The sequence below is a fragment of the Primulina huaijiensis genome, unplaced genomic scaffold (assembly GCF_012295235.1).
Source record: "Primulina huaijiensis isolate GDHJ02 unplaced genomic scaffold, ASM1229523v2 scaffold29509, whole genome shotgun sequence".
Classification (NCBI taxonomy): Eukaryota; Viridiplantae; Streptophyta; class Magnoliopsida; order Lamiales; family Gesneriaceae; genus Primulina; species Primulina huaijiensis.
Window position 1 is genome coordinate 82,989 of NW_027357014.1, and position 23,378 is coordinate 106,366.

General features: G+C 32.4%; 4 protein-coding genes across 4 annotated transcripts; 2 read left to right on the forward strand and 2 right to left on the reverse strand.

Moving 5' to 3' along the window:
• The first annotated feature begins 365 nt into the window (after positions 1 to 365).
• Positions 366 to 3,286, forward strand: LOC140967892 (NAC domain-containing protein 17-like). The gene is made up of 3 exons (XM_073428662.1): positions 366 to 730; positions 1,437 to 2,576; positions 2,856 to 3,286. The coding sequence occupies exons 1-3, from the start codon at positions 562 to 564 to the stop codon at positions 3,242 to 3,244; spliced, it is 1,698 nt and encodes a 565-aa protein (XP_073284763.1). The 5' UTR covers positions 366 to 561; the 3' UTR covers positions 3,245 to 3,286.
• An 868-nt stretch (positions 3,287 to 4,154) lies between these two features.
• LOC140967883 (laccase-14-like) lies at positions 4,155 to 7,464 on the reverse strand. Its single transcript, XM_073428654.1, has 6 exons — positions 7,258 to 7,464; positions 6,203 to 6,354; positions 5,867 to 6,111; positions 5,637 to 5,765; positions 4,559 to 5,500; positions 4,155 to 4,447 (listed from the first exon to the last, which is right to left on the reverse strand). Exons 1-6 carry the CDS (start codon positions 7,348 to 7,350, stop codon positions 4,317 to 4,319), a joined length of 1,692 nt encoding a protein of 563 aa, XP_073284755.1. The 5' UTR covers positions 7,351 to 7,464; the 3' UTR covers positions 4,155 to 4,316.
• Positions 7,465 to 12,237: 4,773 nt separating this feature from the next.
• On the forward strand, positions 12,238 to 14,816 carry LOC140967882 (laccase-15-like). The gene is made up of 6 exons (XM_073428652.1): positions 12,238 to 12,450; positions 12,561 to 12,712; positions 12,839 to 13,083; positions 13,193 to 13,321; positions 13,403 to 14,341; positions 14,445 to 14,816. The coding sequence occupies exons 1-6, from the start codon at positions 12,355 to 12,357 to the stop codon at positions 14,573 to 14,575; spliced, it is 1,692 nt and encodes a 563-aa protein (XP_073284753.1). The 5' UTR covers positions 12,238 to 12,354; the 3' UTR covers positions 14,576 to 14,816.
• A 4,940-nt stretch (positions 14,817 to 19,756) lies between these two features.
• LOC140967884 (laccase-14-like) lies at positions 19,757 to 22,928 on the reverse strand. Its single transcript, XM_073428655.1, has 6 exons — positions 22,786 to 22,928; positions 22,460 to 22,611; positions 21,797 to 22,041; positions 21,582 to 21,710; positions 20,464 to 21,393; positions 19,757 to 20,098 (listed from the first exon to the last, which is right to left on the reverse strand). Exons 1-6 carry the CDS (start codon positions 22,873 to 22,875, stop codon positions 19,965 to 19,967), a joined length of 1,680 nt encoding a protein of 559 aa, XP_073284756.1. The 5' UTR covers positions 22,876 to 22,928; the 3' UTR covers positions 19,757 to 19,964.
• Positions 22,929 to 23,378: the final 450 nt, after the last annotated feature.

A 23,378-nucleotide genomic window follows, 5' to 3' on the forward strand; every position in this document is an offset into this window, starting at 1 on the left:
TAATATTTTATTAATATAAAATTATTATACATTAAATTTATATACATTTCGAGTCTTTTGAACCTCTATTCTCGAATCTTAATATCTGAGTAATAGTACGAATAACTCACAAATAGGTCAAATATTTCGAGCCGAACGTGAACTTGAACTTCATTTCGAGACAAACTCGAGCAAATTTTTTTAAAATTTTTGAGTTTCGAATCGAGCTCAAATTCAAATTCAAATTCAAACTCAAATATTTTCAATTCAAACCTTGAGTTTGAATTAATATTCAGCTCGATTCGATTTGTTCCATTTAATGGACCTTCCAAGCAAGAGCCCACTGCAAGCTCAGTGGACTTCACTCACACCAAAGTTCTCCCGACTCTCTATGATAAAGCCAAATTTCCAAGAAATTTCAATCACGATTTGTATTTTTAAGAATTATGTTTTCCCAAATCCACCCATTTCTCGCCCTTTTCCCCCAACATCGACCTCTAGGTTTTCCCTGTTCACACTGATCAAAGACCCTTTCGATTTTTATTTATTCGTATAATTTTGGATATTAAGATTAAAGTGAATATGGATTGTTTTGGGAACGGGAGCATGTTTCCTCCGGGATTCAGATTCCACCCCACAGATGAAGAGTTGGTGGTTTTCTATCTCAAAGGGAAGATCTGCCGGAAACGATACCGTGATGATGTAATCGGAGAAACCGATGTTTACAAGTGGGACCCCGAGGAGTTGCCGGGTACGATTCTTTTTCTTGATTGCTGAAAATCGTTGACTTGATTTGTCTTCCGGGTCTTTCGATTTTTATGATTATTGGGCAGATTACTTGATGATAATCCTAACCGATTGGGGTTTTGCGGTTTTGTTTGTTTTGTTTGTTAACAGATCAAAATGCGATTTTTGTGGTGCTGATTTTTGTTTAAGTCGAAAATTTGTAGTTTGAAATTTCTGTTTTGTTGGGAGATAGCTGTAACTGTGTTTCTGTTTTAACAATACGTTTCTCTTGAATGTGATCCGACATTGTAATATAGCCAATAAAAATATGAAATTCGGATGAAATTTCGATGGCTGTAGTGTTTAATTAAATGGGTTGAGTTTTTTTTTTTTTTTAAAAAAAAAACTAATTGGTGATGTTACTTAACAAATTTTGAATGATTTAGTCACAAGTTCTTGATCCTGCATATTTTGTTACACTGAGAAGTCGCTTTGATTTTGGACTTATACCTTCGTTTTTAGAAATACGCAGAAGTATGATATGTGGCTCCAAGTGCTTAATTCAGTCCGAAATCTCAGTTTCAGTAATTTTTCCACACTTTTATGTGTGAGAGCAGATGTTTTTGAGGGTTGAATTTTAATTCTACGCCCTTTAATTATGTTAGGAATTTTGATTTAGTCATTAATTTTTGTAGCTTGATTTACTGACATTTCATGTATCTGATATACAGGGTTATCAAAGCTGAAAACTGGTGACAGGCTGTGGTTTTTCTTTAGTCCTAGAGATAGGAAATATCCAAATGGAGCGAGGTCGAACCGAGCGACGAGGCATGGTTATTGGAAAGCCACAGGGAAAGACCGTGTTATCATGTATAAATCTCGTTCCGTGGGGATAAAGAAGACTCTGGTCTTCTATGGAGGTCGTGCACCTAGTGGAAAACGGACTGATTGGGTGATGCATGAATATACCATGGACGAAAAGGAGCTGGGAAGATGCGAGAATGTGCAGGATTACTATGCACTATATAAGTTATACAAAAAAAGTGGACCTGGTCCAAAAAATGGTGAGCAATATGGTGCACCTTTCAGGGAAGAGGACTGGGTTGAAGATGATCTTGATGTTCATTACCAAATTGACGGGGACAACTCGATGAAGCGACCTAGTGACACCGAGCTAGTTGATGATCCAAAAACTGTTAATTGTCAACCCTGTTCACCAGTAGATGAGCTTGAGGAAATCTTGAATCAAGTGGCAAATGATTCTGTGCTAGTTCCACCTCATTCAGCTGATTTTGGATTTTCTCTTGATCAGTTTCTTGGTGAGTTGGAAAATCAGAGTTCCTCAGTGGAGCATACTTCAAAAGATATGGCTTCTCCATTTCTCCAACCATGTACCCAGCAACCTAATGCAAAAGCTAGCTTTGACTTTGCACAGTCTGACATTACTCAATTACTAAATGAGGCGCCTGAGGTCACTTCTCAAAGTCTTAGTGGGCAAGAGCGTTGTTTGACTGAAGAGGACTTTCTTGAGATCAATGATCTGATTGGTTCGGAACCAACTTTGCGAAATCTTGTTGAACCAGTTGATAATCTGGAGAATCTGCAGTTTGACGAGTTTGATTATTGGGGCGAGATTGACCAGTACCAAGATGCGGCATTGTTCTTTGATGAAATGGGGCATGTTGAGTCTGGTCAGAATTCACAACTACAAGGGAATTATTATGGAAATGTTGCGATGGACCCGGTCTCAAGCTCGTTTTCCAACAATCTCGAGAATGGAACAGTGAATTACCAGTGGACAGATGAGCAAAGATGCGATAATTTCACTACGACAGAAGCAAATCAAATGTTAGTTAGTTCCTCAACATCAGGTACCAAAACTATTGCAAAGTTCAATTTTGAGAAGCTGCATGTGTATATGTGATTTACTCCAACTTTACAAGATACACTACGTTTTTTTTATCTATATTTACTAATCTCATCGAGCTCTTGCTCAGATGGATGGTATGGGAAGACCATGTCATCTTCCAAATGGCAAAAACTCTCGTGCCCGAGTGGAAACGGGGGAGTTTGAGCCCACCTTGAAGAGCTCTTCTTCCAATGTACTAGTATCAAACTGTATGCTAATTTTGTTAGTTTTAAACTTTTAGGTTTGATCCATCAAAATCCGATTCATAACCATAACCATGGCGATATTATAAACTTTACCACCGGAGCATATCAAAACCAAAACAACAAACAGGATGATAGTACAGACTCTCGGTTCTCGTCAGCTCTGTGGGCTTTTGTGGAGTCCATACCAACTACTCCTGCTTCGGCTTCTGAGAATGCTTTGGTAAATAGAGCTTTCGAACGAATGTCTAGCTTCAGTAGGATACGTCTAAACGCCAGGAACATGAACGTTGCGACAGGCAACACCTCAGCAAGTTCAAGGATTTCTGGCAAATCTATAAATGGTTTTATATGTTTTTCTTTAGTTGGAGTATTGTGTGCCATCTTGTGGATGATGTTTGGAACCTCTGTAAGAGTGTCGGGTTGAGATATTACCGATTACATAAATAACGTCTGAATAGAAATATTTGCTCCAGCGACTCCCTGGATGTTAACAAAATTACATGTATTTTTAAAGGTTATGGTAATATATTTTGATGTGCAAGATAAAAATTAAAATATATTTTAAATAAGGAATCCGAGCTCGTCACCAAATAAAATAAATATGAAAACAATGGGTCAGAATTCGTTTTCCTTTCGCCCACGAATTTCGCAAGTATTCTGTATTTTAAAAATTTTAAAATATTTCACTTCTATTATTGCACAGTACGTGGAAAGGTTAGTTGGCAGCCTAAAAGTTTCCATTCCGATGTCTGACAAATTGGACCAAGTCATAATAAGCCATCAACTAATCATCATTTTATTATATTTGAGGAAAGTTCCAAAGTTTATTAATCATCGAAATTTCAACGTAATACGAAAAATATGTATAAGTCGGATAACAACATGACAAATTTAATTACTTTTAATTTTTTTTATGTTTAAAAAAGTTAAATAAGTGCCAATTTCAAATATGATAGAGTATATATTTATTCGTTTTACAAAATAACTTGAAAAACTTATATTTTATAAAATTATATAAATCAATATATATAATTTTGAAATACTGTTGTACTCTATGATCTTATTGGTCTGACTTGAATATTAACCATCAGTTTTCACTAATACTGTCTCTTTCATTTTTTTCATAGGATCATCGATCTGCTCATGTTTTATATTAAAACTTGTTAAATCTTTAAGAGATTCTTTAATATTCAAAAATTTCAAAATCAAATTATATGAAGTAAAACATTGAAGAATAACTACTGTTAAGTTTAATAGTAAAAATGTCTAAAACATTAATTTTATTTACTTGTTCATATCAGCTGGTGAACAATATTTCATTGATCCACCAAATATACGACACTATTAAAAATATAAACGCACTCAGTAAACAATATATATAAATGTATTCTTCAGCAAGTTTTTGAGTTAAATTAACTTAAATAAACCTAATTCAGAACATAATTATATAAAGATTCCATGGCTATGTAATTTCGCAGCTAGCTTCTCGTGGATCATCAACACTTAGGCATATCCGGAGGCGGCGGCAGCATTTTCTCGTTTGGGCCTTTTCCATTTTTAACAATAAATGTCATCCCCATTCCCCAGCTTACATGTCGTTCGAAATGGCAATGCATGAACCAAACTCCTGTAATAAAAATATCATGCAAATTTGATGATGAATGATATACGCATACTGTCGTCGTGTATATGCATATATATGCACAAGTTTGTGTGTGTTTTTGTGCCGCAAATGTACCTGGATTATTTGCCCGGAATCGTATGGCCGTCCATCCGTTTCTTGGAACCGCAATAGTTTCCATCAACGGAGGATCTACGAGATTATAGTTCAAAGGATCCCTGCTTCTGTTAAAGTTCCCAAATCCCGATCCAACGACGTAAAAACTGTATCCATGTAAGTGCATTGGATGATCCACGCCTCCGGCTATGTTTGTTCCCTGGAAAACAAGCTCCACAGTAGAATTATACTCCAGAACATTTACGTCGGTTCCATTTTCAGGCGTCCACAGGAGACCAGGGACTATATCTTCTGTATAATTATACTGAAAAGGCGGATTATCAGGAAAATCAGCCTCATAAACTCCGCCGATATGCTTGTAGTACGCTTGAAGAATGGCTTCTTTCGGCAGTACCAAGGTTATGTTATTGACACTTGCAAGTAACCGGTTGTCACTCGGTCCAGCACACGGGCTTTCAGTTGGACATGGCCGTGTGTTGATTGAAATAGCAAACAGCAATTTATCTGTGATATTTAAAGGGACATCAACAGGGTATCTTTTGTTGGCTAAACTTCTGAGCTGGTTGGTGAATGTGACGGATGCCAGCGTGTCGTTGACTCTGGGGAAAGTTGGAAGAATCAACGAGGAAGGTGGAGTGTAATTCCCGGCGTATTCTATGATTCCTGTGGTGGTTGTGTTGTCAACAAGCCCGGCACTGGCATAAACCTTAGCAGCCATGTAATACTGGCTCGGGTTTTGATTAGCTTCCAGCAAGAAATCTATGGTTTGCCCCGGGGAGATGGTGATGTAATTGCTGTTTATCGGCTTTGTGTAGCTTCCGTCGGATCCAACCACTGTGATATTATGGTTCGCGATCTTAAAGAACATAATGTTGTTCATCACTGCATTAACCATTCGGAACAAATATGTTTTGCCATATTCCACTGTCACCTTGAATGTATCTGCATTTAACATATATTGTGATTATATCTAATAATCAATATGCATTACTATATATATTTATATATATGGAACCCTCATAATTAACCTTTCTAAGCTTCTCACTAAAAAATCATGATCTTGTACGAGATGACTAACCTTGTCTAGAGCACGGGTATAGGTCACCCGGCTGGCCGTTTATAAGGAAAGCATCGGAAACATTTGGGTCGCCTCCGGTTCGTAGGAATTCCTCCATAACTTGCTGCACATCACTTTTCCACCACTCTCCTATATTCCCCAACATTCAAAACCATTACTAATTACCCATTTCTTTGTCTCCTTTTTGGGATTTATATAATGAGGTTTATATTTCTTTGGTATGTACGTACCTAATATGATGGGAACTTCAGCATGAGGTTTGGGGAATGGATAGTCGTCTCTCTTCTGTGGTAAAATAACGAGAGCACCTAGCACGGTGGCCCTCGACCATTCGCTGTGTGCATGCCACCACAGGGTTCCTTCCTCGTCAGAGAGAACGACCCGTTGCGTAAATTTAGTACCGGGCCTGATGGGGCACTGTGTTACGTATTCGGGCCCGTCTGACCATGGATACCTTGGCAGCTTCACTCCATGCCTGAAACGAACATAAACACAGTTTTAGATATTCCATTGGATTAGATTACTGCAACCGTATAACATGTTTGGCAGAGAAAATTCATGTGTACCAGTGAATGGTTATATTGTGATCTGCTAGATTATAAACATCGACAATGACCAAATCTCCTTTTCTCGCATAGATAGTTGGCCCCGGAAATTGTCCATTTATCGTGAGGATGGTCTTGTTGCTGCAAAGCCTGGAGTATGAAGTATTCCTCAGCTGTAAAAGAGTTAAAAAAATGGAAAACAAAATTGTATATTAGTATTAATCTCCGCATTCGTAAAACTTTTACGTGAAGTTGAACGAAATTAAGAATATTTGAGGAAAACAAGAAAATTACACCCAGAAAGGTTCTTTAATTGGTCGATTTAGATTTAAAATTATCCAACTCCAACGGACTTAATACCAACAAAATTAAGGCCAAACAATTTCGGAATAAACCAGAAAGTATATTTATGGAAAATATTGTGAAAGTAAATAATTTTTCAAGTTGAACCCATTATCGAAGGGAAATTAAATTTTTGGTAACGTAACTCACACATTTTCCATTTTTGGTCATGTTATCGAATTATGATTTAAGTCCATTAATTTTTTTTTTAATTTTAGTCATTTTTTATCGAAGTGCTGACGTGACATCTGCCATGTCAGCAATCTCCGATGTCACGTTAGTATTTTCCGATACCATGTGACTATTTTCCGACGCTACATTACCATCCCAGTGAAAAAGATCAAAATTTGAAAAAAAATGTAAATTATTGTACAAAACCGTGAATTGAGTGATGAAGAGACAAAAAATGATAAAAAATGTTCACTTTATATATCGGACCAACAATGTAGTTTTCCCTATCATTGAAGTATTTATTAAAAGAATTTGATAATTAATTAAGAATGAATTATTGATGGAGTTCAACCATAAAACAGTCTTCAACGTTTCAGGCAGACATCATAAAATTCGGACTTTGAGTTGGCTTCACAAATTTTGAGCTTGAATTAATATAAAAATATAAACCATCAACATATATTATTTTTTTTGCATCATATGAAATGATATAATAAAAATATAAACCATCTATATAAAGTTTTCACCATACGAAATATTTTAAAAGTGAAATAAAAAAATACCTCGAACTTATAGCGACGGACTGCGGCTTGGCTAGGCAATACGCCACAAAGAAGAATTACACATATTATAACATGAAATATCAAAGCTTTCATCTTAGCTACCAACTTCCAATTTTTTGCTTCAAAAAAGGGGAAAAAAGAACACTTTTTTGGCTATGTTTCTTAAATAAATTCTGCGATTATGCTAAATTATTTGTGTTAAGCTATTGTTATGATTTAATTACATACTTTGGCTAGCTAGTATTTATAAACAAGTCCTGGGTTTGAATAATCAAAAACAGTGGACAGATCACGGCTGCTATAATATTGTCTCTCTTTTATATTTCTTGAAAAATCAATTCCAATGGATTTCCATTCGTATCAATTTTGTTGGTTTTGACCATCAATGGTAGACAATGGAAAACTTTTCCTTCTTTCATCTTTTTCCTCTAATATTGTTTCAGAGCTCAGGTTCCACCGTTATGTGTTGGACTGCCTATAATTAGGCCACCCGTCCTACCCATAGTTAGGTCATTTGTAAATTTCACGCTCCAAATGTTCAGTCCTGAACGTGAGGGGTGTGTGTTAGTTGTCCCACATCGGTTGGATAAATAACCTGAAAGTTGCATATATGAACTGGATAATCCTCCTCCCTTGAACTAACTTTTGGAGTTGAGTTAGTTCTAAGTTCTAATCTTAACAATGATCATTCATTAATATTGGTTATGGTGTGAAAATGACCACCATTTCTATTTAAAGGCAATTATTTCTTTTTAAAAAAAACCCCGAAGACGATCGATATATGTCGAAACCTCATTAATTAGTGTGTTATTAATTCCTCAAGATAAGGGCTGACTAATGTTGATTATTTTTGAAGACTGATCATATACATATATATGATGATTTTGGATAGGAAAATAATAATTAATTTTAAATGGGTTTTAAAGATTTTTTTTTCTAAAACAAAATTGAAGAAGTTTTATGTTAATTTGGCTACGGTAATTACAAATCATTTTTAATTTTTCTAAGATTGAAATCGAAGTAAAAACGCTTAATACTCTAATTTTAGGCTCTTTTAAAATTCCATATATGTCACGCCCCGAGACCGGGGTTAGTCGACACCGGAGTTGTTTTACAACCACACAATTGAAAACAAAAAGCCTCGTAGTATAGTATAAACCAAAACCAGTTTATTACTCATAATCAATCATAAGATTGTCTTTACAACATAGATTCTGAAAGCGATAAAAATCTGTGGAAGCGTTTATAACTAGAATTAAAAACTCACAAGAACATATTCTTAATTAAAATTCTTCATGCGTCCACTATCAGCCCAAAAACTGGAGTATGATTCTTCTTTCTCTATTTCTTCTTCTGATTTATCTGGAGAGGGTAGAGTAAGGGGTGAGTGATATGGTAGTCACTCAGTAAGTGGGGGCCATTCGAGCACAACATAAAAATATTTACACAATTTTCGAAAATAACACATAAACATATCATGCTTTTCATAACGTATCATCATATTCATATCACAACAGCACTGCGATTTTTCCACCTTCTATGGTTTACTGATATCAGTCCCTAAGTTTTAATCCTATAAGGGGACGAGGCCATAAAACGGTTCTATCCCACCGTGAAGGGCCATATGTTAGAATTCCACCCATTTTTAGGGAATCCTCACAGTGCACACGTAAACGTACCAAAATTTTAAAAAACATAGAGACAGAATGACGGTGCTCGACCGAATTTTTCCAAAACAAGAAAACACATAACCAAAATTATGGATTTAAAACAAGCCCACTTACATTAGACCTGGAAGAAAACATGAAGAATTCGAAACTATAGAAGAATCACCCAACCGACACTTCGAAAACGCAGCAACACATCTACCGAAAAATCAGCCGTCTTGAAAAATTTCTTGCGCTTTATTGCACCGTTGGATCGGACTCAAACTTGGACAGTACGTTCACAAGTACGTCAAATAAATTATGAACGGTGGAGATCGGCTTCGGATTTGTTTTGACCTGCTAATGTACGAAAACCGTAGGTATGCTGTTTCTCGCCTAAAATTTGAGCAGTTTTCTTACGAAGGCTATAAATAAAAAACTAACCGTCGGATTTTACCAAAATTTGGATATGTTATTTGAAACATATGGAAGCACATTCTGAACGGTGGAGATCGGATTCCGACTACCTGAGAGAGAGAAACAAATTTTTGAACTTGGACAGAATTTTGATGACTCGTGCAGAATTTTTGGAGAGGAATTTCGAAAATAATGGAGAGAACTTGAAAATTGAGGTGTAAATTCTGAATGAGAGCTTCAATTATTTATAGGGAGGTGACTGCTATCCTGATAGTGTATTATCTTCGCGTTTTGAATTTCGAATCAAACTTGAATATAAGATAATTATCATATCTTATCTATTACATTATTCTTATCCAAATATTTAAATCATCTCAAATCTTATAACTCTATCTGTTATAATATTTATCCAGGTATATCAAATCTTAGATCTTTATCTGGTAAAAATCTACATCATCTCAAATCTTAGATCTCTATCTGGTATAATCTTTCCAACTTTGATTTTATATCTAAAAAATTTACCTGCTTATATCCAAAAATTTCTTATTCAATTTCTTAGATCATGGTCTATTTATTTATCCCAAGTTCAAAATATATACACAATATTATCTTAAATCTTGAGCTCAAAAATATTGTACATGATATAATTATCCACACAACTTTAGATAATCTTGCAATCTTACATCTTAAATAATGAGATAGATACCCAAAGATTGAATAATCCTAGCATATTTAAATTACAAAAATATTATCACGATTGAAAAATCTTGGATTTTACAATATATATATTTTAATACTGTTAATTAAGGTTGAGAGCTCAACAAACAATGAAAAAATTTCTTTAAAAAAAGTTAGAAAATTGTTTGAAAATTTTTATATGCACATTAACGCACCGACAGAGTCATGAAAATTATTAATTAGAACATGCATGAGGTATGAACAGAACTACCGAATAATTATTTTAGTAATTAAGTAAAATAATAAAGTTATATATAATAATGTAGTAATAATAGTTATAATATGAAGGTGGATTTGCACCTAACCACTTAATCTTCATATTATAAACTCCACTTTTTCTCATCTATTCTTACGTTTTCTCAACATATATAATTTATTTAAATCATATGCAAAATGCATGATATAATGTAATGGATAAAGTTGACGAGTAAGAATTGGAAAGTAAGAGTCAACCACATCTATAGAGAACAAAATAAGGCTGCCTTGAAATACGAAAGAGGTTACAAAATCATATGGAATCCTCCCACAGGTTTACAAGACATCATCGACAAAGACAAGATGAGAATTGGCTCTTGTAGAAGAGTAATATTATGTTAGATGTTTATTGTGGGTGTCCCCTTCCTTGTAAAAAAAAAAAAGTTGACGAGTAAGAAGTTTTTTTTTTTGAAATATGGATTAATATAATATGCGCATGAATTAATAGTGAAACCGATGACTTTGACTTGAAATATTGCAGTGTAAGAAAAGTCTTTAGCAGCCTTGGAAGATATCCCGTGTTGCTGTCCGAATTTATGTTGTTGGCTTTATATGAATTTTACCAAATTAATAATTAAGTACGACGTTTCTTTATACGTATTGGATTGTTACATCATCATGCACGAATGCTCCTAATTGAAATCGGTAAAATTCATAATTAAGTACGACGTTTCTTTATACGTATTGGATTGTTACATCATCATGCACGAATGCTCCTAATTGAAATCGGGTATTCCGATCTAATATATTTTACGGGGTTTTGTTTATGTTACTCACATGTACAGATAGTGTCTTTATCAACTCAATACATGACACATGTGCTAATTGGATAAACCATGTTGACTTATTCAACCGTGATGTATATATACGTGATCATGATTTATAACTCAACAGATATCAAACACGACCCCATATGGGTAACATACAAATGATGAATGGATTAATTATAATTAACTGAATTATAATTAATACATCAAAGAACATGGCCAGATAAAGGTAACCTACTGCCAAAAGATTAAATGTATATTATATTGAGGCTGCTAAGAGCTGGAATAATATATAATTTTGGAATAATTGCAAGTTTTAACCTTTGAAATCTAAGCCAACACTTGATTGCCTTCACCTAACCTCGATGCAACTTTTTATAAAGCAAATTACAGTTTTCTACGAAAAGTAAATTAATGCTAGAATAAAATATGGCGAGCACATTAATTAATTAATACAATATTTATGAGAATAAAGCTTCTTTTTTTTCCTTTGTCTTTAAATCAATAGAAAAATATTCGAATTTAACTGAATTATATATTTTTTATTTTATCATTAAAAATTGCAGTATAACCCTAATTAATTTTTTTAATTATAATTTTACCCATATTTAAATATAAATTAAAATATTTATAAAAAAAAGTTTTACAAACACGTCTATCCGTCGGTCCAGTGAAATATATAAACAATGTATATTGGGGAATCATGTCCACTCGATAGCCTAGCTATATAGCCTTCGATTAATTATTATTATTATATGCTAAATTTTCCGGACCACCCCACCTGTCTCCCTTATATCACATGTTTGTCTCCTTTTTTTTTTTTTTTAGGTACGATGGCTTTTGTTTTCACCATTATATTTTTATTTGAAAAAAATTTGTATGAGATGGTCTCAAATATCTTATTTTGTGAGACAGATCTCTTTTTTGAATCACCAATAAAAAAGTATTACTTTTTATGCTAAGAGTATTATTTTTTATTGTGAATATCAGTAGGGTTTACCCGTCTCACAGATTAATATCCGTGAGACGGTCTCACATGAGACCTAGCTACTCTTTTTATTTTTATATTTGTCATTCATGGTTGGTCACGTTTTAGATATTTTGAAATAAAAAGTGAACAGACGGCAGCCATGGTTGATCAATATATAATTATCAAGTACCATATATATATATATCCTTATAAAAACTAAATCATTAACACCAACTTGAAGAACAAAGTAACTCGATCGAAAATAAACATACATTTACTCCGAAAAAGATTTTTTTTTTTGGAAATGAGGATCTTTCTCTTGTATTTCAATGTCGTCATTCTTCTTCTTCTTTGTAGCATACGACAGGGCGATGCATTGGTTCGTCGTTACAAGTTCAAGGTAATTAGAAGTTGTTAAATTTCGACGAGATTAATCTTCATGATCAAGAAAATATATATGTTTTTGAAGCTAATCAAGTGCGAATTCTTGAAAATGTACGTGATTTGCAGCTTCAAGACGCATCGTACTCCCGGCTTTGCAGCAACAAGACCATTTTGACAATAAATGGACAATTTCCAGGGCCAACCATTTATGCAAGAAAAGGAGATTTAGTCATTGTTGACGTGTATAATCGAGCTAATCATAATATAACAATTCACTGGTATGAAATTAAATAACTAATTCCACTGATTTTATACTTATGTCTGTCTATATACACTACACTAATTGCTCGATCGTGATACAGATAATAAATTAAAATGATTACATATTATTTTAATTGTCTCAGGCATGGGGTGAAAATGCCAAGATATCCCTGGTCGGATGGTCCAGAGTATGTGACTCAATGTCCTATTACTCCAGGCACAGGGTTCAGGCAAAACGTCGTGCTTTCTGACGAGGAAGGTACTCTATGGTGGCACGCACACAGTGAGTGGTCACGTGCGACAGTATACGGTGCACTCGTGATATTACCAAAGAAGGCAGACCAATATCCGTTCCCAAAGCCTTATGCTGAAGTCCCCATTTTACTAGGCACGTTCGGAATTATAATCTCTTAAATATTTATAATTTTTCGTGCTTTTCGGTGTTTTTATCGGTTGCGAGTGATCACTGAACGTCTTAAGATTGTGGATACGTACAGGAGACTGGTGGAAGAGTGATGTGCAAGAAGTTATGGAGGAATTCCTACGAACCGGAGGCGACCCAAATGTATCCGATGCATTCCTTATAAACGGACAGCCTGGCGACCTATACCCGTGCTCAAGACAAGGTTTGTGCTTCAATAACCGCATACATTGTCTTAAAAATTTAATGTATAGAACAATTAACTATAATGTTTATGTAAATGTAGATACCTTCAAGATGAAAGTGGAATACGGCAAAACATATTTAGTACGTCTGATAAACGCTGTAATGAACAACATCATGTTCTTCAAAATCGCAAACCATAATATCACGGTTGTCGGATCGGATGCAAGCTATACAAAGCCGATAAACAGCGATTACATCACAATCTCCCCGGGCCAAACCATTGATTTCTTGCTACATGCCAATCAAAAACCTAGTCACTATTACATGGCCTCTCGAGTTTACGCTAGCGCCGGATTTTACGACAACACCACCACAACCGGAATCATAGAATACGTCGGAAATTACACCCCACCACCGACACCGTTGCTTCCGACGTTTTTCCAGTTCAACGACACATCTGCATCCGTTAATTTTACGAGGCAGCTGAGAAGTTTAGCTAATAAAAAGTACCCTGTCGATGTCCCTTTAAATGTCACGGATACACTGTTCTTTACTATTTCGATCAATACAAGATCTTGCCCGAATGATTCGTGTGCCGGGCCGAACGGGGGTCGGTTCTTGGCAAGTGTGAATAACGTAACCTTGGTTTTGCCGAAAATTGACATCCTTCAAGCTTATTACGAGCGTATCAGTGGCATCTACGAGACTGACTTTCCTGATAATCCACCTTTCCCGTATAATTACACGCAACAGTTTGTGCCTCAACTCTTGTGGACGCCTGAAAATGGAACAGACGTAAATATTCTTGAATATGATTCCGTTGTGGAGCTTGTCTTTCAAGGAACAAACACAGTTTCGGGTGTCGATCACCCGATGCACTTACATGGACACAGTTTTTACGTGGTTGGCTCGGGATTGGGGAACTTTAACAAAAGCACCGATCCTTTGAATTATAATCTCGTGGACCCTCCATTGATGGAAACCATCGCGGTTCCGGTGAACGGGTGGACGGCGATACGATTCAGGGCAAACAATCCAGGTACACATATTTACATATGCATACATGGTATTGTATATACATACATACATACATACTATTTATTTGTCCTAAAATATGCTTGACTAATACATAAACATTGCAGGAGTTTGGTTCATGCATTGCCATTTCGAACGGCATGTTAGCTGGGGAATGGGGATGACATTCATTGTTAAAAATGGTAAAGGCCCAAATGAGAAAATGCTGCCACCACCTCTCGATATGCCCAAGTGTTGATCATCATCGATCGACATGGATGAAACTGAGAAATTCTGTAGCTGCGGAATGATATATTATAGATTCCAGCTTGTATTCTAGATATTTGAGAATATTGTATTTTGATATATTTTTTTTAGTTTTGGTATTCGAGTTTGTGTGGATTTTTTTTTTTTTTTGGGAGTTTTTCAAGATTTCACCCCGTCAATTAAATGTGATATAAATGCGAAGAAATAATAAAAGAGCTTTTGCTTCTATTATATTCTGTTCTCGTAAATATTTTAGGACAAGTAATTTTCCAAGATATGTTGAATATGAATCGATCGAATTCCCCAGAAAATTGAAGTTGCAGTCAGGGCCAGACTCATATAAGAACGGGTCATGGCCCCCTCTTTTTCCGTGAAATTACTAATATCTCCTTATTAATTTAATTAATAAAATAAATAATATTTTACACAGAACATGTCCACCAAACAAACATTATAGAAACCCACAAAATCCTTTTCCCTTAAATCCTTTTCACCAATCTTCTCAAAAAAAAAATAAAAAAAATCATCATCCGTTAGCTCTTGACAAGAACATAACAAGCATTTATATTCTTCATATAAATTATATTTTTGTGATTTTATATGAATTGTGTCCTAAACAAAATTCCAGGATACCCTCGGTCGCAGCCACGATCGAAATCCAATTTCTATGGCTGGGCCATATAGGAGGAACACAAATACAGTGTTTGACTGTACAATATTTTGTCAATTGTTTCCAAGAAGCCGCCACTCTTAGCTGTACAGGATATAAATTAAAGCTGTGAAATGCCCCCACACATAACACTCCTTTTCTTTTCTTTTTGTTTTTAATTCCTGCTTAGTTTGGTGTTTTTATGGTTTACTAGGTTGTGAAAATACATTTCAATTGTCAATAATTATTGTTAAAAAAATAGATCGGAAGAGATTAATTTACATAAAATTATATATTAATGATTTTCATTTTATTTTAGTCAATAGAAAATGAGTAATGCTATATGTACAACCAAATTTGTACAATAATTCTTACAAAACAAAAAAATCAATACAAAAATTTTATTTATCAAAATCTCATGATAAATTAAATATAAAATCTCATTAGACAATAACAAAATCTCACGATATAATTTTTGTAAATATCGCAGTACGATATATTGGTTGTTCTTTTAACATTATCCGTAGGAAATTCAATGTAATATAATTTGTACAACAAGTATTATAAAATGAGTGCAAAAGATATTTGTTTAAAAATTTTATGTGTTATAAATCTAAGGTTATTCTTTAACGGAAGGATTTCAATACATTCAAATGTATTTTTGTTATTTAGTGAAGTAACATCGTAAACTTCAAATCCACTAATTTCATGTATATATAGTAGTATTTCATGTTAATTATGATATATTTCAAGTCCACCCAATAATGATATAATTTGAAATTCATTATACTTTATATAAATAATAATATGTGAATAAGTCTTGTGTAGATTCAATATTTGATCTATTGTTTTATTGTTAACAATAAAATAATAAAATATAGTATTGATATCATAATAATAATTAAATTAAATTTGAGAGAAGAAAAAATTATAATATATAGCGTTGACCACTTATTTTACCATGTGTTTTTGATTTATGAAAATTAAAAATACAATATAGATAATATATTTTAAATTTTAAATTATGAAAATTAAAAATACAATATAGATAATATATTTTAAATTTTAAATTAAATTATTGCGTCAACTGTTTTCTTCTTTTATATTTTCAATTTTTATTGCTTTCACGATTTTTTTTTGTCATCAGCTTTTTCTTCTTTGTGTAAAAAACAATATTCTCATCATTTTCATTAGCAAATCTTATGGTGCTGTCGACATCAATCATTTGCAGTCTCATATCTGTATTTTTTAATTCTTTTGTTGGACAACTTTTTTTTAATAATAATTTTGATGCTGAAAATCTTTCTGTGCAATAATTTAATTATCCTCAATATTCATTCTTGTGTTGTTATCGTCTTCTATTACTTATATTTCAATATTGTTACAATTGAGACAATCGATGATCGTCTTTTTTCTTTTTAATTTCTTGTTGTTCGAAATCTACTGATATCTTTTTTCACTTAATGTTTCGTTATTGAAATTTTTTCTTGTATTTTGAATGTGTTCAATTATAAATTATTTAAATCATTTTCTCCATTTTGAGAAGAAATGTATATTCTTATCTATTTGATGCTTCTACAGGTCTCCACACAAATTAAGTTTTTTTTGGAAATTTTTTTTTTCGTTTAATCTACAAGCATATAAAACCAAAGAATTTTGTTATTTCAGTCTTCTACAAATTATGTTTCTTTTTTGTAAAAAAAAATCTTTTAACTTAATCTACAAGCAAATAAAACCAATGAATTTTGGTTATTTCATCTTCTAGACAACTGAAAAATATGATTTAATTAATATGATATTATTTTATAAAAAATTGTTCAACTTTTAGTGATATAATAGATTTATGCAATATATTATTTGAATACAAAAATTCAAAATTATGATCAACATATTTTTTTTTATATTTCATACTATATTATTGGAAGTATTAAATTTTTATATATTAATTTTTTTCTTCTGAAACTTCTCACATATATAAACTCATTCAAAAGATCATAGATTTACAAAATAAAACAAATCATATTCAATTTAATATTTTGTGAAAAATATATGTTCACTTCATCTAAAAGCAAATAAAAACCAAATAATTTTGACCTTTCTTATTATCAATCATAAGCAGAAATATTGAGTAATGCTAATGAATAATATAAATTTTTGTAAAGATTTATTTATAATAATTTTAAAATTTTACCTTCAAAGATATGTCATTTCAGATTACATAAGCTATAATCGATTTGTTTATATCCATATTTTATATATAAAAAAATACATTTTCGTCAATTGCAAGATCATCAAATAAGTAATTGTTATAGTTTCTGACCTTTACAAAGACGAAAAATAGTTAAAATTAGTAAAACTATATGTATTCAACCATATATTGTTAAATTTTAAAAATAAACTAAGGCTTTGAAAAAAATTAGTTGGATTTTTTTATAAAGAAATATAGATAGAATAAATACTCACGAAATATTTATAAGGTCATTTTTCTTCTATATTCGATAATGCTTCGTATCATTTTTGTGAGATGTAATTAACCGTGGAACCTTTTTCATGACACCAACCCACATGATTTAGTTATTTGACATCATTATTTTAATTCTTCGTTTTAAATTAAATAATCTTAATTCATGTAATATAAAGGATATTTAACATCATGCCCTTACACAAATTATGTTTTTTTTTTTTGGTGAAAAAAATTCACTATATTTTCAACCAAATAAAACAAAAGAACTTTGGTATTTCAATATTTTACAAACTAATTGTTTTGGGAAAAAATTATTTTCATTTCATCTATAAACAAATAAAACCAATGAATTTTTGTATTTCAATATTCTCAAATTAATATTTTGTGGAAAAAAATATGTTCAATTCATCTACAAGAAAATAAAAACCAAATAATTTTGGAGTTTCAGTCTTCTTGACAACTTGATCATTACCTAACATACATAGATTGACAATTTTGACATCATTATAATAATTGATTTTACAAAAACATTCTCACCAAATTAAATATAAACTTCTTGCATAGATAAAATCATTCAAAAGATTATAAATCTACAAAATAAAATAAATCACATTCAAACAAATATTTTTGTGAAAAATATTTGTTCACTTCATCTACAAGTAAATAAAAACCAAATAATTTTGACATTGTCTATGGAGAAGTAGTGAGTAATGCTAATGAATAATTTTTATAAAAATTTATATATCATAATTTTAAAAATTTACATTCAAAGATATATCTTTTAAGTTTACAAAAAGCTGTAAATGTTTTGTCAACATATATATATCTCTTATAAAAATACTCATTCGTTAATTGCAAGAATATCTCATAAAAAATAATTGTTATAGTTTATAGCCTTTAAAAAAGAAAAAAATAGATAAAATTAATACAAATATATTTATGCAATCTTATATCGTTAAATTGTAGTAATAAATCAAGGTTTTGAAAAATATTAGTCGACTTTATTTTTTTGATAAAGAAATATAGATAGAATAAATACTCACTAAATATTTATTAGGATTATCTATATTTATATATAATAATTCTTGTATCATTTTGTAAATGCAATTAAATGTCGAACTTTCTTCATTACACCAACCTTGGTAAAACAACAAGAAAATTAGTTTAATTATTTGGCTTCATTAGTTTAATTATTCGTCTTAAAATAATTAATCTTACTTAATGTAAAATAAAAGATATTTAACATCATATCCTTATACAAATTAAGTTTTTTGTGAAAAAAATATTTTCACTTTATTTACAAGCAATTAAAACCAAAGAATTTTGGTATTTTAATCTTCTACAAATTAACTTTTTTGTGAAAAAAATATTCAAATTAAGTTTTTTTGTTAAAAATTCTTCTCACTTCATCTATAAGCAAATAAAATCAATATATTTTGGTATTTCAATCTTTTCAAATTAATATTTTTTGTGAAAAAAGTTTGTTCAATTCATCTACAAGAAAATAAAAATCAAATAATTTTAGAGTTTCATCTTTCTTGGCATGCAACTTGATAATTATCTAGCATAAATGTAATTTGACAATTTTGTCTTGATTATAATAACTGATTTTACAAAAATATCATCACTAATTTCTCCTGTATGTACAAACTAAGGACAAAGTTGACAATACACAATAGAAAAACTTTGACCTTGGTTCACACTTTTATATATAAAATAATATAATAATATGTATAGATTTGACATTGGTTCACACTTTTATAATATGTATAGATTATGATCAGGAAAACTTTACATCTATTAATTCTTATATATATATATATATATATGGAAATTAATTGACTGATCCATTAACCATTTCATGATTTTGAATCTACTAGCTCGCAATTTAACTTGGTTTATCCTAAGTCAACACCAATAATTGATGAAATATTTTAATACAATTTTTTGGTCCCCTCAAGTTTTCTTTATATATATATATATACCTGTGGATAAAAAATAGTTAAAAACAGACTCAAGGTTCGAAAGAGATTGATTCTCCTAAAATATGAGAGAAAATATTCTCTTGTAAGCAAGTGTTTCTAATTGGTGCAAAAACAAAGGTGGTGACTTACAAGTTATCACTTATTCAAGAGAAATATAATGCACGAAAGGATAATCTTTTATTCATCACAACATTTTATATTACAATTGATTTTCAGACAAAACATAAATAAAATGAATAAGCAACCAGAAACATTGGAGTTTGAATGATTTCAAAAGTTTCCCTTATGTGCACTTAGGCATATCATCAGGTGGTGGAGCCATCCGAGCATTTCTGCCTTTCCCGTTTTTAGTTATGAATGTCATTCCCATTCCCCAGCTTACATGCCTCTCAAAATGGCAGTGCATGAACCAAACTCCTGCAATTATTATATATAAATATATATATATATATACCTCAAAACTGAAATAGACAATCTAATGTTGTGATATAAATTAGGGAAAACGATTTTTTAGCCAATTCAGTTGTCCAATTTTAGATTTTGGTCAATTAAGTTTTTAAGTTTTAGAACAATAACTTTTAGTTTTAGGTTATTTGGTCCAATATAATTGCTATCATTTTTCGATGTTACATCAGCAATTTGATCAAAATAATCGAAAATTAAGATTTAGTACCCCAAAACCAAACTTTAAAATTTAATGGACCACGGCAAAAAAATGGAAAGTTAATATAATGGACCAAAAAATTAGTTTTCATGTAAATTAAATACACTCTCAATAGTACCTGGATTATTTGCCTTGAATCGTATGGTGGTCCAACCGTTCCTTGGAACGGCAATTGTCTCCATTAAAGGAGGGTCTTTGAGGTTGTACCTCCGAGGATCTTTTTTTGGGTCAAAGTTTCCTATATCGGACCCGACAACATAGAAACTATGCCCATGTAAGTGCATCGGATGATCAATCCCACCGACAATATTAGTCCCTTGGAACACAAGTTCCACATCAGTATTATATTCAAGAATAAGCACACGAGTTCCATTTTGAGGATCCTCTAGATTAGGGGTAATAGGTCCTGTATAATTGAACTTATACAGCGGGGAATCAGGGAAGTCTGGTGTGTAAACTCTTGGTATATTGTAGTAATAAGCGTCAAGAATCGATATGCTCGGCAGCAACAACGTTATATTATTCACACTCGCCAAAAGTCGGTCTCCATCCGGCCCGACGCAGTTGCTGCAATTACGTTTATTCACCGAAAGGGTAAAGAATAAAGTTTTATCGACCTCTAAAGGAACATCAACGGGGTGTTTCTTATCGGCCAAGCTTCTGAGCTGATTTGTGAATTTCACCGACGCACTAGTGTCGTTGAAGTCGAAAAACTTTGGAACGACCATATTCGTCGGCGGGGGGTAGTTTCCGGCATATTCTATGATTCCTGTGGTGGTGCTATTGTCAAAAATTCCAGAGCTGGCGTACACTCGGGCAGCCATGTAATAGTGACTAGGTTTTTGATTGGCATGTAGCAAGAAATCTATGGTTTGGCCAGGAGAGATGGCGATGTAATCACTGTTTAAGTGCTTTGTGTAGCTTGCGTCTGATCCGACGACTGTGATATTATGGTTTGCAATTTTGAAGAACATGATGTTGTTCATTATTGAATTCACCAGACGGAACAAGTAAGTTTTGCCGAATTCCACCGTCACCCTGAATGTATCTGCATATATTTACGTGGAACATTATAAGTGATTGAGTAATTCTGTGTATGTACTTTAATGTTTACAAATCCACTTATTTGTTTAATTTTAAGATCACCATCACAATGATGGAGTCAATCATTTCTACACTAGATTTGCTTTCATGGATCCATCATGTACGTAAGTTTTTTTTGGGTGACTCACAAACCTTGTTTCGAGCACGGATATAGATCGCCGGGTTGACCATTTAGAAGGAACGCATCAGAATTATTTGGGTCACCTCCATTTGCTAGAAATTCCTCCATAACTTTCTGCACATCAGCTTTCCACCACTCTCCTGCGAACGTAAAAACTTACAGCTTTTAGTGATTACAGGGACGTATAGGCTTGATTTCGAAGTTGTTACGAAAAATTAGTATGTACCGATTATAACGGGGAATTCCTCAGCAGGTTTAGGGAAGGGATAGCTGTCTCCCTCCTCCGGTAAGATTATGAGTGCGCCGTAGACGGTTGCACGCGACCAGTCATTGTGTGCGTGCCACCACAAAGTTCCTTCCTCGTCGGAGAGCACAATATTATACTTAAATCTTTGGCCGGGTTTAATGGGGCATTGGGCAACGTATTCGGGGCCATCCCACCAAGGATATCTTGGCATTTTCACTCCATGCCTTCAAAAAAATCAACACATTAGTTTTTATATTGGATAGGATATATAAAAAAGAATTGGTTTGAATGGTGGACAGGTTTAATTTTTTTTGTACAAATCAAAACGTACAAGTAGAGAGATGTGGTCAAATTTCCCACTCGAAGTGAGGACGCAAGATCTTTACAAATTGAATGAACGAATTGCTAGAATTTAAGCTAAAAAGAATGATATTTTGAAAATATGGGAGCAATAAATCTCATTTGATTTTGTTTGAATCTCCTAGGTTTTTAAATGTTTTAGTAAGTACTTATAAACCTTAGTCTACCGCATGTATCGATATATCGTCGAACGGATCAACCGGACGAGTTAGGGTTTTTCACTATTTTATAGTTAACAACGATCGATCTAATTAATATATAATAAGTGAAAAAAGTTAATACCAGTGGATGGTTATATTATGGTTAGCACGATTTATAAGATCAACAATGACTAAATCTCCTTTTCTTGCATAAATGGCTGGTCCTGGAGATTGTCCATTTATAGTCAAAATTGTTATGTTCTCGCAAAGCTTGGTGTACTCCTTATCTTGAAGCTGCAAATCAAATAGCATGCATGAAAATATAATAAATTTCACGTAATTAATATATTATAACATCGCAAATTAATATCATCAAATTTCTTGTGAAATACTTGTTTAAATTTATAAATTCATCAGATGAAAAATAGATTAATAATAATTTTATATTCTAACAAAATTAGAACATACCACAAATCTGTAGTTTACAATTGCAGCGTCGCTCGCAAGTACACTACAAAGAAGAACAACACTTACGAGAGGCCAAACAAAAACTTTCATATTTATTAATTTTTAATAATTGAATACTTTGCTAGAGTTTTTTTCTAGCTTAGTATTTTGATGTTCAGCTCAGAGTAAACATTCCAGTACTATTTATAATAGGTAGACGAGGTTATACTTCAGCACTTTAATTTTAATTTAATTAAAAAATTTAGCTGTGTTTTGCACGTTTCTTTTAGTTTCAAATTAATAAGTCGTAGTTTGTCCTACGATGTATACATACACATACAAACATGGAAGAATCGCTCTATATAATATATTATCTTCAGAAAATACAATTTGATAATATAAAAAAATGGAGTTGCCGACCTGTAAATATGAAAATGATAATTATTTAATAGAAATATATTTAGAAATATTGGTTGATTTTTATTTCGGAATATGCTTTGCATGCTTTGAGCCTAAAAAGTACTTTACATCTCTGAAAACTTATGAAGGTATTTAGAAAAAGAGTGGGTCTCAACATGCATATATATATGCTAGCAAGTCATTGAAGGCAGAAT